At 40.6% G+C, this 15,791-nt stretch overlaps 1 protein-coding gene across 4 annotated transcripts in view; it reads left to right on the top strand.

Annotated features, from left to right (window-relative positions):
• Positions 1-3,803: 3,803 nt before the first annotated feature.
• The window catches only part of LOC122980973 (rho GTPase-activating protein 40), a 28,990-nt gene continuing 17,002 nt past the window's right edge, over positions 3,804-15,791 (top strand). The window contains exon 1 of one of the 4 annotated variants that reach the window (XM_044349445.1): positions 3,804-4,100. Coding sequence is in view for 3 of the 4 variants with exons in the window: in XM_044349442.1 (XP_044205377.1) it covers positions 10,166-10,392 (227 nt within the window). In the remaining variant the exon portion in view is untranslated. Of the gene's footprint in view, positions 4,101-9,995; positions 10,393-13,660; positions 14,632-15,791 lie in introns of those variants that run through there. The other 3 variants (XM_044349442.1, XM_044349444.1, XM_044349443.1) reach the window with 3 other exon arrangements.

Genomic DNA, 15,791 nt, shown 5'->3' with positions numbered 1-15,791 from the left:
ACAATGGCAGAGGCTGGATGCCGCATGCAGCCTTATGTAAACCTGTCTACAGTGTCTTCAATTATCCAAACACTCAGCAGGGAAAACAGGTATGTACTTACTCAATACTGTAATTATTCATGTCACAGCAATACAGTAACTTAAAGTCAGTGCATGTCTGAAACTCATGCTGTAAGTAATACATGAGGCTCACAGTACAGCACAGTACAGTGTATTACAGTAATATGATCTATTTCTGAATTCCAATGTAGGACTAGACGACTACCTTTGTGCTGGTGGCAGAGGAGCAGTTTTTACACCTCAGGAAGAGCAATAGATCTGCAGCATGGTGACAGCAAATAATGCTTTATTTAATTAGACTGAGAGAGATACAGAGTACAATTTTAGAGGACAATGGCGTCTTTCTAAATACCTACTCTGTCAACATCTCTGCAATAGGGAGATTGTTGAAGAGACATCAGATGACCATGAAACAACTATATAAGCTACCATTTGAGAGAAACTGTGACAGAGTGAAGGAGCTGCGGTACCAGTATGTACAGGTAAAGTAGTAGTGTGCACTACACAGTAGTATATTGTACAGTGTTATGGGTTTTCCTTCATTATATGTAGATACTTACAGTATATATTGAAGTTGCAGAGGACAGAATATTTATTGTATACCTTGCTGTAACTGTATGATTTTACAGTAAAATTGATTTGATATTTTGTTAAGGAAGTGAAATCTTTCACACCCTTGTGTTTGTGGATGAGGCTGGTTTCAATCTGGCGAAAGGCAGGAGATGTGGCCAAAACATTATAGGCCACTGAGCCAAGGTGGATGTGTGAGGCCAACGCGGGGGCAATACAACAATGTGTGCTGCAATATCTGAGAATGGTGTAAGTACACATATTCCCATTATTGGCCCATACAACACCCAGTGTCTCCTGACGTTCTTGGACACCCTCTACAGAGATCTTACCCCTGAGGATAAGAGAGATTTGATAAGATGTGACTTGCCAAATTTTATAATTGTGTGGGATAATGTAAACTTCCACCATGCAAATGTCATCAGGGAATGGTTTGCTGTCCACCAACGGATGCTGATTTTGGTTTCCAGCGCACATTAATGTTTTTACTGATGCATTTTTGTACTTTACTGTATTGTGTAAGTTTTCTGTTCACTTTGTTGTAGTAGTGTTGTAAGTCCTTTACAGTTACTGTAAATAAAAGTAAGCTACATGGAAATTTGTGGGCCCTTTTGCTGTACAAAGTGTAATGCAACACCTTGTAGTGTTGAAATCTGTGTCTGAGTATCAAGTTTGATACACAATAGCAATAACAATCAGTTTACCAGAGAAAAATGACACCGTAGTACAGTAAGGATTCAGTCTCAATGAAAAAGTGGGACAAGACTGAAATTTGGATGTTAGGAACACTTCCAGGGTCCACTGTCATACTGACAAAACACCTAAACATTTTGACCACCACTGTTTACACAATATCAAAGGAACTTTTCATTTTGGGTGCATTAACTTATTTACTGAAAGCATTGATTCGTTTTGAAGCTTGAGTTAAATGTTTTGGGTGAGTTATGACCTTTTGCAGGTGAACTATGGTATTGTGCTTTACCATATAAGCTTTCAAGAAATTAGCCAAAACAATTTAGAAAAATTGTAAGCTAAATAAACAATTTAACAACACATTGATTCACTTGAAAAATGCAGTATTGCAAAGCTTAAAATATGCATGTTTTTCTTCGCTTATGAAAAGTTGATAATTTGGAGGTATATGGTTTTCATTGGACATCAACAATCTGCGAATAAACAAAAACAATATTGCTGTGACATTTCTCTTCTGCTGCCACATGTGAATTGTCTCCACATTGCTCTTTTAACAATCAGAATTTCAGGTTGTGCCTTATTGTCTCCATGAATGCCTCTCAAGAGCGAATGCAATCATCTGCAGGCATATTCTCTGTCTCCATGGCAACGTGGAGCAGCTGTAAGAGGAGTGGGCCGACGGGAGGGGGAGCAAGCTGATGTCCAGGAGGCGTAGCCGCCTAGACGAGCCTCATGTGGGTCCCTGAGATGAAACAATAGCAGGAAGAGAGTGGGCTGCTTTGCTGACCCTCTGCACTCTCTATCACTGTGATTCTATGTCTTTTGATTTTTTTTTTTCTGTCTCTTTCTGTTTATCTGTGTGTGTCTTTCCCCCTCACATCCCCCGCCTCTCTCTCACTCTCTCCCTCGCTTTCTCACACACATACACACCCTCACACACACACATATATCCACAGCTCTGGAGTGAACCAGGCTGTCTGCAAGAAAGCTGAGAGGACAATGAAAACAAAAACAGGACGCCAGAAAGAATTTATCTGTCCAGGAGGAATGATCTTTCCACCTAAAAGCTGCAACTAGACACAATGCAGGGGATGGAGTGAATGGGTCACGCTGCGTTTACAGTTTGTAAGGAATGTGATATCTACAAATAAATCATTCCTGCTGCATTACTTTGTCTACAGTTTGAGTGATTTATTTATCAGAGTGATATGAGAGCTGTGAGAAATGAACATGATGGGTTTATTATGTGTGTAATAATAATATACACACTGACTAAAGGCACTTCAAATCTTAAACAAAGTGGAGTTGTGTGTTTTATTTATGAGATATGTACATATTCAGTAAATCTACATACCAAAAAGTAGAAAAAAAAAAAACAGTGAAGTTATCACACTTACGTCTATCAAACAAATAAATGAGGTAGATTCATTATAAGAGACTGAGTATAATTTCTAAATTTTATAATGAATAAAAGACGTGAAAGATTTAGAAATATGAATATATATTTGCATTTTCTGTTTCCTATCGTCATAGTTTTGAATGATATTCTTGGCTTGCAGCATATCATTTGCGTTTAAGCAAAATAATCCTCCAGTTTCCTCCAAAATATCATTATGTATGAGCAATCATAAAATTATGTTGAACTGCTGTGTCTACATAATGTAAAGCCCCCCTGAGGCAAAGATTTGTGATACTGAGCTATACAAATAAAATTGACTTGACTTAAAGGACAGGTTCACAGTTATTCAAATCTGTCTTAAAACAACAGTCAAGTGCCCATATAAACTTTGAAAGAGGTATTTTTCTCGCCGTAATCATTCGTCCTGTTCATACTGGCTGTTACAAGATCTCTGTCAAACATGCTTTCAGTGTAAGTGATGGGGGCCAAAATCCACAGTGTGTCAACGCAATCCTTTTGTGCAAAAATGTGTTTAAAAGTTTATTTGAAGCTTATATGAGGCTTCAGCAGTCTGAGTTAGTCATATTAAGTGGATATCTGCCACATTTAGTCTTTTTAGCATCAAATTCCCTCTTTGTGTTTCCTCAGACAGTGTTTGAGCTGCAGTGGAAGTATTGTAACAAAAAGAGGGACTTTGGCACTAAAAAGACTGTAACATTGAAAAATATCCACTTGATTTGACTCATTTGGACGGCTGAGGCTTGTGCTTGTGGATTTTGGCCCCCATCACTTGCATTGTAAGTGTATTATGAAGAGATCTCCTAACAGTCAGTGTGAACAGGAAGAATGATTGTGTCAAGAAAAAACTATTTCATTTGGGCTCCTGACTATTGCTCTAAGACAGACTTGGAAAATTGTGAACCTGTCCTTTTACAGTAGCCTACAGGTTTAAGAACTAAGGAATCTCCCATATATATCATATTTAATAAGAATTTATATTTATTTCATTTCAGTGTGGCAAATACAATGATATTTTACTAGGTTTTTTACAAATAAGTGTCAGCACAGTTGGGTGATGTCAACAGTAAACATACGACATGTCATCTGGCGGTGCTGCTGTGGAGGCCTGGCGTGCTGACGTCAGCCGCAAGGTGAGAAGGATAACGTGGACGGTCAGCGGAGGAGAGGAGCAGCTTCTCTCATCTTATCCCACCTAACTAGGCGAGGCGAGCTTCACTCCTGCCATCTGTTTGTTGTCACTGCTGCTGTGCTCACACCAAGACTCATCATCACTGCTGTTGTAGACCACATGGAAAAATCCTCTTTCCACGCTGGGTCGAGCCTTCGCACGTCGGAGGTGTCGACGGTGTTTCCCCAGGTGAGTACACTGCTTCCCCGTTAGTGGGTGTCTTTGTTTCCAGTTAGCTAGCTGTCCTCTACTATTTGTCTAAAACCTGCGAATTATCCGGTAGAAACACTGGTGTTATATTACACCACAAGTTCCGTGTATTTGAAATAGAGGCGAAATAATAAGAGTTTTGTGCAGTTATGTGTTTTGTGTGTAATTTTGCCGTTTGGCTTTGTGCTTCTCTTCTCCCGTTAGGAAGCGTTTCTGGTTGCTAGGGTATCGAGGCTTGTTGCTATGGGCGTTTTTTTTCTGCCTGCATGTGCAGCTTTGCTCCACACAGTGATGTCTGATGTATTTGCATGCAGGGGTGGAAAGTAGGTACATTGTGAGGTACTTTCACTTAAATTTTGTGCTGTTTTATACTTATTTTCAGAGGCAAATATGTATTGCTGCGTTACATTTATTTGACAGCTGTGGTTTTTAGATTAGGTTGACAGTTTTTTAAGTCTGTCTTAAAACAATAGTCAGGTGTCCATTGAGCCAGTTTTGCTCGCTGTAAGCACCCACAACAACACCCTGCCCCCGTTCATACTGGCTATGAAGAGATCCCTTTCTGCTCTTCCAATGTAAGTGACGGGGAACTAAAACCGCAGTCGTTCCATGGAAAAATACAGTCTATGTTACGTTAATATGAGGCTTCAGCAGTCTGAGTCAGGCAAATCAAGTGGGTATCTTCCAAAGTAACAGTATTTTTAGTGCAAAATCCCTCTTTGTGCATCCACCACAGCTCATGGAAACACAATCCAGGGAAACACACACAGAGAAATTCTGTACTAAAAAAAAAATTGCAGCTTTGGGAAATACTGCTGAAACCTCATTTTGACTAGAGATAAACTCTGGAATATATTTTGGCACAGAACAAGGGCAGAACAATGTATAGTTCAAGATTAAACCAGTGGTTCCCAACCTTTTTGGCTTGTGACCCCTTGCAAAAATGAAGTTGGGGCCCCTTGTTTGTGACTTGCTATCAGCTCCACCAAAGAGTAATTTCAGTAATTTCCACTCTACATTCCTCATATGGTTTCATTTGAATAGGAGCTCAAGACCCAAAGAGGTCAATGATCCATTGTTTCATTATTTTCTCATCCTTTATGAGAGAAAAGTAAAAAAAAAAGAGAATACGAATGTTTGTAGCAGAGCTTTGTTTTCTTCTTTCCTACCCTATTAATCATCATTAGTGGCCCACATTTTGCTGATAATACTTGTGTGTACACTTATCTTTACGTAGGATTTTGAATGCAGAACTTCTGCTTGTATTTGAGTATTTTTACACGTATAGATGTTTTGGTACTTTGACTTAAGTAAAGGATCTGAAGACTTTTAGTAGCCAGGTCAAAGTGTGTCAGCTTCTAAGTCTAAATAGTAAGAGTCAGTGCAAAGTACTACTGCCCTTCTAATCCACTTTTGCTCCATATGGCAAGAGAAAAGAGGGTATTCCAGCTTTCATTACTCGTAGCTTAAGCCCCGCACAGCTCAGGTAGACAGCTGCTACGAGTGACTTTACATGACGACACTTGTTTGTTTTGGTTTGACATGAGACAGGATCTGTTTCCAAAACAAGAGAATATAGATTCGTGCATACAGTACATGTATTTATGACAGAAATAAGTTAAGGAAGTAAATGGTGAATATTCTGTCCCTCTGATTGATGCAGTTGCTGACTTTTGGTTGACAAAAGACGGTCAGTGTTTGTGAAATGGCTCAGTGAAAGAAATATGGCAGAGGAAGTTAGTTTGACCAGATCATTAGGAGAGATATGGTTACACATTGCAGATAGTGTTTCAATCATTTATCACAGCTGTTATGATCACGTGACGTGTAAGGTTTCAACAACAAGTCAAATGTCCATTTATAGCTCTTCTGTGGGGAACGCGCTCACCGCCTGCTTTATTGACTTCTTTTCACTGTAAGTAATAAAGTTAGAGGATACCTAATATTTCAAGTAAGATTGCAGCTCAACAACAAAATAATACTACTGAATGAGTGCTGGATGATGGGAAAGGAAATTCTTTGTCATGTGTCACGTCCTCTTTTTGGGGAATATGAACTGTTGCCATCAGAACAAAGGTGGTTATTGTCTCTCTAAACTAAGCAGGCCTGTATATCTTTCATAGTAAACATAAACAAACAAGAAATGTAAAAATCTTTGCATGTGTGGAGGTCGGGGTCGACAGTTGGTGTTACTATTGTACTACTGTACTGTTACTACTGCATGCTGAGCAGTGAGCACTTGTTTGTTTAATCTCATTTTTCTTCTCACACAATTAAAGTGAATCTTTTCAGCTAATTTGGAAATAACTGATTGATTGAGTGACAAGAACCCTGCCTGGTTTTTGACAGAAACTGATGCACAGTGTTGACATGGCTTCTGTTCACTTTTAGTTGGACAAACAAAATTTTGAATTTTGCAAGATGTTTTGCTCCTCTTCTTTTACAGCCTTTGGACGCGGATGTATTTTGAATGATGCATCGATATGTTTATGAGCCCAGATGACTGAAGCTTTTTCGAACTCACTTCCCATCTGTGCTTTCAGAACAAGATGAGCTACACCACCCAGATGAATTAATGTGCCAAACTTTGCAGCCATAAATAATGATGAGCGGAAACACCCACATCACTTTGGGTGCAATGCAGGAATTCGATCACTGCAGCACAGCCCTGTATCTGTGTATGTATACAATGAAAATCGCACGTGCATGGCTCATTTTTTTCACCCCATAAAAATCTTTTGTACTCGTGATTAAACTGTTCTCTACAGATTTGCGCTTTACTATAGTTTTTTTTGTGTGGGATAGTGTTGCATCAAATTTCAGCATTTGATGGCACCATTTTGCATCGCAATACATTCACCTCCATTGTTTCTGTGTGCTTGTGTGTCTGTACACGTGTGCTGCACATATGCTGGCATGTAACCAAGTTTTTAACGTTGTGTGTGGAGTTACCGGTACGAGTGACGTGCTGCATCATTCTGACTGTGTGTCACCATTTGCTTGTAGGTCAGTCCATCTGGCAGTGTTGATCAATCTGGCCTCAGTCTGAGCCACATTTTCTCCTTTTCTCTTATGAAGAGAAACGTAGTTGTCGGTTAGTAGAATTAGCTGACAAAGAAACATCACAAGGGTTTCCTATCACTTTTCCTCCACTCCTCTCACATCCTCCCACCTCTCCTTTGACCTCCTCTGTCATCATTTGCCCTCTTTTCTCTTTTCCTCATTTTTTCCTCTCCTGCATTCTACTCTGCTCCACTTTCCTGTCCTCACCTCCCTTCCCCTTCACTCCGCAGAGGCTCTGTGCCCTGCTTGCCAAGAGGTGGATGAGCAGGGCACGAGGCTGAGCTGGCTGTCACATGCCATCTGCAGAGTCACACCGAGACATGCCATCACGTTCTCCAATCTCCTTTTCCTCCAGGCGTATCTGTGAGCTTAGCAGGATTGTCAGAGAAGGTGAGAAGGGTCTAGACTTATCAAGAATGACAGTCAGAGATGATTGGAGCGAAAGGAAAGAGACAGTTTTGGAAGGATGGGGCAAGGACAGCGCTGGGTTCTGTAGTGTAGGAAAAAAGGGCATAGTTTTACAGCTGAAGTTGCAGGAGAGCAGAAAAAGGGGCTCTATTAGATTTAACCAGGGAGGAAATGAAGATGGGAGAGATACACAGCACTGGGGAGACTTCAGAGAGCTCCGGTTGACACACTTGTCAAAAACAATGGAGAAGAGAGGAGAGAGAAATAAATTAGTGTGAAGGAGCTGGTGGTGTGGAAGGCAAAATCCTAAGATGGATCCTTGTGGTCTCCCTAATCTGTGTTGATCTGGTTAGAGACAAACGAAGTCTAAGAAGTGACCGGGCAAACTGCCAAAGAACTAAGGAGCCAGCAGCGTAGAGCAAAGATTATACTGATCCCACTAGATATCTTATAGTCGACAACAGTGAGGCCTTAATGTGATTTCAGCCACACCAAATTAAAATGCTAATTGATATTGTATTCACTTTACCAGTTATATACCACTAGATCTCAGTTATCTCATTTTTGATTTGATATGGGAGCATTTTTATGGAGGAACATATTCAGTGCAGAAAACCAAAAATCTTCTTAGATTGACTTAATAACATTTGTTTGTTTAAAATAATATGAAGTGAGTAAGACTGCAAGTAGCTACTTTAGGTACCCTTTTCTCTTTATAATCATACCATTAGAGGCCTTATACTCAACCGTAGTATCAATTATTTGTCTGCACTTTTTTCAAATATTGATCTAATTTTTAAAATGAAACTCTGTTGGAATTCTTTCCTTGGCATGATGAGTGCATACACCAAAACAAAAGGTCATCCATGACAGCGGGAAATCAACAGGGACCAGAAGAGACCTATCATACAGTTTTACTATTAAATACATATTTCCTGCTATTTACAAACTCACTTTTAGTCCACAGTGTGTAAGTGTAGCAGATTTGTTCAAAGTTTCTTACATAATAGTTATCACATTGATCTCACTTATGTTCCTAGAAACACTGTATAGATTTCTTAGAAGCTTTACCCAACATTGCTGTGTATCAAAGTCCAATCCTCAGTAATGAGCTCTCAAGGCTCTCGCTCCTAATGAGACAAATTGAGTAAATCTTATTGAAATTTGTGGTCGATTATACCGTCATAATGAACCCAACATCTGTTTTAGCTCATTTCAGCTCCAAGTAACCTTTTGTGCACCAAACTACCTGTGTAGAAATCCAAGTTAAGGACAAGACAGAGGACACTCAAAGCCACATATGCACAAAAATGGATACAAGAGGGAGTGAGCATCTCTTCCTTGATCATGTTGGGTGTAAAATGCCCTTTTCAAATGGCGGCTTAAAGGTAGTTTTCCTCACACATTCCCTGTATCTGTCATCTGACCAATTTAAGAAGAACGTTTTGTTAAATAAAGAGGCAAGACAATGCAATGCAATGCATTTCCTATATATCAGATTTTAATGCACAAAGGTGGCATGTTTTACTGAGGACATATGAAGGCGTTAATTGAGAATTCAAAAATAAAAGGAATAAGGAAATATATAAAATTGCGTTCCATTGCATGCATTTAAGTGGGTTGGATATTAAATGAATGTTGATCAATCAATTTTAATAACGGGCAGCAGAAAACACTTTGCTCGTAACTATATTTGCAGAAGTTTGTTAACAGCTAACAACTAACTATGAACAGCATATTGACTAAACATTGTGTCTTACCATGTTTTTGCTCTTCAGTTTACACGCATGGTCTCAACTGACATGTGACACCTAGAAGCTTTATAATTTTAAAGAAAGTCAAATTTAAATATTGGTTTTACACCATGTTTGAACCGTTGTCCAAAACATGTGATATATGACTGACTCTGTGTCGTTTGTGCCTGTCCTATGTCCCATCAACCAAACATCTGAATCTGCTCTTTTTCTTCCTTGTGTTCCTCCTCATGTAGGCCTGATCCCTACAATTGTTGACACCATTGGGCCAATTGCCTCTCAGTAAAGCTGAGGCCTTACTGCTATTCATTGATATTAAACCCTGTTGTAAATAAGTCGTAAACTAGATCATCACCTCCAGTTACTGATGAAAACCAATGACAAAAGGCCAGAGGTCAGGTTAAAGAGATTACAGATTCCTGTGCTTGGGTTTGAGTAAATCAGTAAATGAATAAGTGAGCATGTTGCCATTAATACAAAGGATGTTTTCCCCCTCTCTTTATTACACTGGTGGAAATGATGCATCCCCAGCTGTAACTTTATCCAAACTGTATGTCAAGCCATCCTGTCAGCCGGCGAGTCACACACGCAGCTGTTGTATCCTCTGCTCCATGCACTTAGGCTTGCCGCCGTCAGAACTCCAGCCCCGTCCATCTAACCAGCCACTCAGACACCCACTGTCTGTGTCCCAGCCCCAATCAGCCATTCAACCACTCAGCTGCTCTCCCTCCTCAGCCCCCCCATGCAGACCTCCTTTTCCTGCCCCAGGATGCAATGTAGTGACGTTCCTGCCAACGCAGTGAGACTGTCCTTGTTCTGATGTGTTTGTGCACTGAAGAAATTACAAGGAAACAGCTTGCCAGGGGCAGGCAGCTGCTGTTTCCTACAGCTCGCAGCAGTTTGGGGGGACAACAGCAGGATGCCGTGGGGGAGAAGCGGCTCGGCGGTCCTGCTGCTGCTCTCGGGCCGAGCCATCGGGAGGGCCAAGGCCAGGTAGGATTGGGCCTTTGCTGCTGCTGTGGACTCATGGGCTGTTGGGGCTTGAGGTTCGTGTTTAGATTAAGCTACTGTACTACTATTAGGATAAATTTGGTTTGGGTGCTGGACAAGGTTAAAACACTGTTCCTGTGTGATTCCATAGGCCAAGTTGAAGGTCTGAGGTATTTGAAGTCTTTGATAGAAAGCCTGTTTTTACTGGTCAGTCACTTTATGCTGTGATTGTGACTTCTGGTATCCTCATTTGCTGTTTGGTACTGTATGTTTTTTGGGGGGTTTGGAGACTTAATATGGTGATTCAAAACCATCAATCTATTTTTAGCATTTTGTAAACTTAATCTTTCATATGATAGGACAGATCCTACATGTTGTGACAGGCTTTGAGAAGTAACACTTTCTCAAGGCCGTATGCGCCAACTGTTGCATTCTCTGGAAGCTAAGAGGCTTGCTGTGGAATTCAGCCACAGGGATTAAACACTGTTGCTTTCAACAGGAGCCGCTTTTTCAAGTGGATTACTGTATTCCTCTACTGGAGTTGTTGGTTGGGGGTTACTTTGTGTTATTTCCTACAGTGCTGCTGACTATTAAGTGTTGACAACAACTTTGACATTTTGTCCATTCTTCTCTAAGAGTGGATGGTTTCCTGTTGATTCTCTTTGTTAATGTGAGGCCCATTCAACAAGAAACAATCCCAGCACCCTGACATTTTCAGTAGTCCCTGTTTTCAATTGTCTATTTACAAAAGTAGCATGAAGCATGTGTTTGTGTTTTGTTACAGAGCATTATAACTTGCTGCCACGGACTATTATTAGCAGGTTTAAAAATAAGTCAGTGCTGCTTTTCCTCTTGGAGGCACAACAACTTGGAAAGTTTTCTGAGCTTTCATTATTCCTCTTTTCTGTCCTCTGGGGGTATTCCATGGCATGTTTTCTGGCTAGTTTGAGGTAATTTTATGAGTTTGTGGGCTGTATTTTCATGGAGGCGCAACGATTTGCGCAAGCAGCGCTTTGACTGTTTGTTATTTTCCTGACCTTGAAACTCCCTTTGCGCGCCTGTGTGGTATTTTGGTGACCAGTGCAGAGCGCAAGATTCACAGGTGGGAGGAGAGGAGGAGAGGTGCAGACAGGTGGGAGGTTCATTCAAATGAAGCAGCACAAAGACAGTTGTTGTATTTTGGTTGAAATTCGGTCCTAGACGTCGCCCTGAAAACAACCGCCTCAGAACTGCGTCTATTTGTGGTGCAGCGTCAATCCTCTGCTGCTTTGGTGATTTTATCAACAGGATCAAAGTAAATACTTGCTGCAGACGTGCTGCAACAACCGAATAATACTTAAAATATAAATAATGTATTTCAATTAAATATTCTCCAACCAAAATCGGCACAGAAAATAATGTTTAATGTGGTTAAAGCAGGAAAGTCAGTAAATCAGTCTGCATTGATCTATAAATGAATATGGGTGATTCTTATAGTATCTACTGTCCACAGCTGCTTTAAACTGTATGTATGCAAAGCTTCTTCTTCATTTCATTAAATCCCTGCAGCATCTGAAGGCAGCAGGACTGATATATTGATAAAGCCGCAGCCTTTGAGAAGTGCCGCGCCAGAGCGCAGTGCTGTTATGCACGGCTGTTCACTGTGTTTACCTTCACTAAATCACTTGATGACAACAGGTTGCTACATTATAACATTATGAATTATGACGCAATATTCTACTTTTTTATGAAGGCGATGTCGGGTTAGCAGTTCATCAGCCTTTTCGTCTTTGTCTCGTGTTTTATCCTTGAAACACACTGCAGTGGAATCGCTGTTGTGTAACATCAATTACTAAACTATGTGACCATGTACAAGACGAGACACAATGGAATTATATTCTATAATAGCATTGGTCTGATATAATCATATAAACTGCTTTGCCAAATCAATTTCTTCATTATTTATTTCTATCGTTGTTATAGTAACTAACTGTTGAAAATCTCTCTTTGCGTGCAGATTTGCGGTGATGTGTGTTCATGTCGTGACGCTCTGAACCACCCAGACATTTCCTGAAGAAAGGCTTTCCGTTTGTTGAGCTGTCGTTATCACGTTTAACTCTGATTGGCACAACTGTCTTAGAGCTATGAGGGCAGTGATGTGATTGTCTGGGAGAGTATTTAATAATCACCACACCCGGTTATCTATATTCACCTTCCCTCAGAACTTTTGCATGTTGCGCTGCTGCATATACATAAACCAAAATAGCAGGCGCGCATGTAGACGCCCACACAATCCATGTACTTAAGACCTACCACCTAACGCTTGTCGTTGCACTTGCCCTAAGAGTTATTTTGAGTCTGGCTCAAGATGGGTTTTTTTTATCTCTATAATGCTAAAGATTGAAACCTTTACAGCAGCTACATTTTTAGATTGAAAGTAGAGTCAAACCGTGGAGGGCGACGTAACTGCTGAGGTTCTTTGTAGGCTGCACAGCAGGTTTCAGTTGAATTTTCATGGAAATACATTACATTCCCTAAATTGTTCATCAAGCTTTTATCAAAACAGTTAAACCTAAGTCCTGCATTAGCAGACTTAAAATACACATATCTGTGTTTACATTTAATGAGTGAAAATATTAGGCTTTCACTAACGTTACCCACGTGTCAAAACCACTGGAATGCTTTTCTCACTTTTCTCCTTACCTTACCAGGTGTTTTCTGTCTGTTTGCATCCTCGGCTGATATATAGGCTGTCATCAGCATGACAACAGCGATGATGAGTCAGTGATTTGGTGAGGGGTTGGGGGGAAGGGGGGTTATAGTGCTGCTTCTAGGCAATGTTGACAGACCTGTTGCACTTGAGGAACTTGAGAAACTTTCTCTGATGTTTCTCTCACTCTGCTTCATGCTTATACACATACATCACATCCACACAGTCACCTGACAATTATTTATATCAACTATTTAGTTGTGGCCCGGTATGAAGTTTAACTAGGATCTCAGTGACTGCATGCGGTCAAGAATGGTGCAATAGTTTAGCTGTCTTGTGCATATAAGGCATGAATGGATTTAACGTGGCACGTCACCAGCTGTCACACCACAAGTATGCGCTATTTTGATTTGAGATTGCGTGTTTGCAATCCACCCAGATAGCAAAATTGCTGCGGCCCAAATCCAGCAATTTCGGCACTTTCATCCAGCCCACATACCGCATGGAATGATGGCACTTGGGCGGTCCGCTCCTGTTACCCAGATCTGGGCCACAAGCAAGCTGTATGTCAACCAAGAAAAAAACAGATAAACCAAAACTGGCCCACATCCAGAATACACATACTTGAGAGCAGCGCATCTTTACCAAAAAAGGCCCACATTTGATTTGGGATATTTAGGCCATATTAGCTATTTTACATGTGGGCCATTTCAGGCTCACATACATTTTGTCCGGGCCAGGAGAAGGCCAGCAGTGCCACATCATTGCCTGAAATGGCCCACTTCCATATGCTATCTTGACACAGAGTTTGAAAGAGAGAAAACATTTTCATCCTTTGGTCTATTTGATTAACTTAATTCAGGACTCAAACAGTAACAGCAAAGCAAAGAGGTGATAACACGCCTCATCTTTTCAACAAAGAATCATTGATTAATTAGCTCAAGTAGCTTACCCTAAGATGCCAATAAACTGCCTGAGACATAGTAAGATAAATTTGCTTTCACTTGTTTGTTTAGAGGGTGTATTGTTTACATCCATTCTGCACAAAGCAAGTCATTGAAGTGTTTCAGCCAATGTGTTTTTAAGTGGTGTTTTAAAGTGTAGCAGGTATTACATTCCTGTTTGAACCCGAGAGGAAGTTGATGGCCATCAGGCATGCAGGCAGGGTGTGTCACTTCAGGGTGGTAAGGGAGGAGACAGGTGCGAATGATGTGTTGATGTTCACGTAGCCGTCAGTCCCTCCCACATTCCAGCTCCAGCTCCACTCAGCTCACAAACACGCCACTCATGCTCCAAGCCCCAGTAAAGACTTAGAACATCACTTCCTGTCACCACACAGAGAAACTGGAGCAGCGGACAGATTTACAACACACTCACATGCTGTTCAACCACCGGGACTGGATAAAGCTAGGTTTTGTGCCGGACTGTAATTCCTGGATTCCTTTAGCTTTGTGGATATGGGAGGCAGAGAGGAGGTAGTGGTGAGCAGGCTCGGGACCAACATGCAGTTTCCCCGCACCAGGTTGAACCGTTTCAGGCTCCGGCCAGCGCAAAGCCCGGCAAGGAACAGGCACCTGAAGCCACCCTCCCACAAGAAAAAAGCCAGGTAGGTGTGATGAGAAACAGCTGGAGTTGGAGCTGGATGAGCAGAACAAGATTCATAAATGTTCTGGTGAAAGATAAGAGTGCTGTCTACACTCACAGTGAAGTTGTTGGTGGTAAAGTGAAAAGCGACATCATAACATAAACATGTCATTCAAAATCCTGCAGTCATGGATGGTGTAGATTGTGTGGTGACTCTATTTTGACATTTTTCTGTTGACTTAACATCTAAAACCTGATTTGATTTTTTAAAATTGTGTGGCAGTTGGCACAAAAACCTTCTCTTGTTGGAAAGAAGTCTGCACTGCTATGATTCAGCTGTCTGCAGACCTCTCATCCCTCAAGCTTCATGTATTTTATCCATATGAGTAACAGGTTGTGAGCACATGTTGTGGCTTTGAACATCTCTGTGTGTGAGGGTGGGATGTGAGCCAGATGTTGTGTGAGAATAAAAGCCTTTTTGTGTGCATATACAATATACAGTACATCTGCGAACTAAGAATGCACCAGTACCACATTCTCACTCCTAATTCAGATTCCAGTACTGAAACACGGCTGATATTGGCTGATATAAAACTAGAGCACATTTTCTTCTTTAACATAAAATCTGCATGAAACTGATCGGATCATTCCTGTTTAATGCATAACTCAACATCACTTCTTAACTATAAGATGTTCATACAGCCGCATTCTTTTAAGTTTGTGCAAATTTTAAATTACATTGTTAAAAGGTTTATAAAAGATACAATGCTGCAGTCTTACAGTGACTAAAACACTGTATTTAAACTGGATCCATCAAGAGCTGAAACATTAGTCAATTAATCAGTGAGTCAACTGACAGAAAATTAGTTAACAACAATTTTGATAATTGATTAATTATCTAAGACATTTATCGCTCCCAGCTTCCCAGATAAGAGGATTTGTTGCTTTCTCTGCTGGACGGACTAAACAAATAGTCATAATAATTGGAAAAAAACTAATATTGACAGATTAATTAATCACTTAATGAATGAATTAAGAAAATGATTGTAAGTTGTCAGCCTAGATCTGGCTTGTCTGACATATACCGGATGTGTTCAGTATCATTGCTGATACTGATCCACTACTTTGGCTCTATGCATCATTTCTTGCAGTGCATTTAATTTTTGGTTTAGTTTAGTTATT

The sequence above is a fragment of the Thunnus albacares genome, chromosome 4 (assembly GCF_914725855.1).
Source record: "Thunnus albacares chromosome 4, fThuAlb1.1, whole genome shotgun sequence".
Classification (NCBI taxonomy): Eukaryota; Metazoa; Chordata; class Actinopteri; order Scombriformes; family Scombridae; genus Thunnus; species Thunnus albacares.
This window is presented reverse-complemented; position numbering and strand designations above follow the sequence as displayed.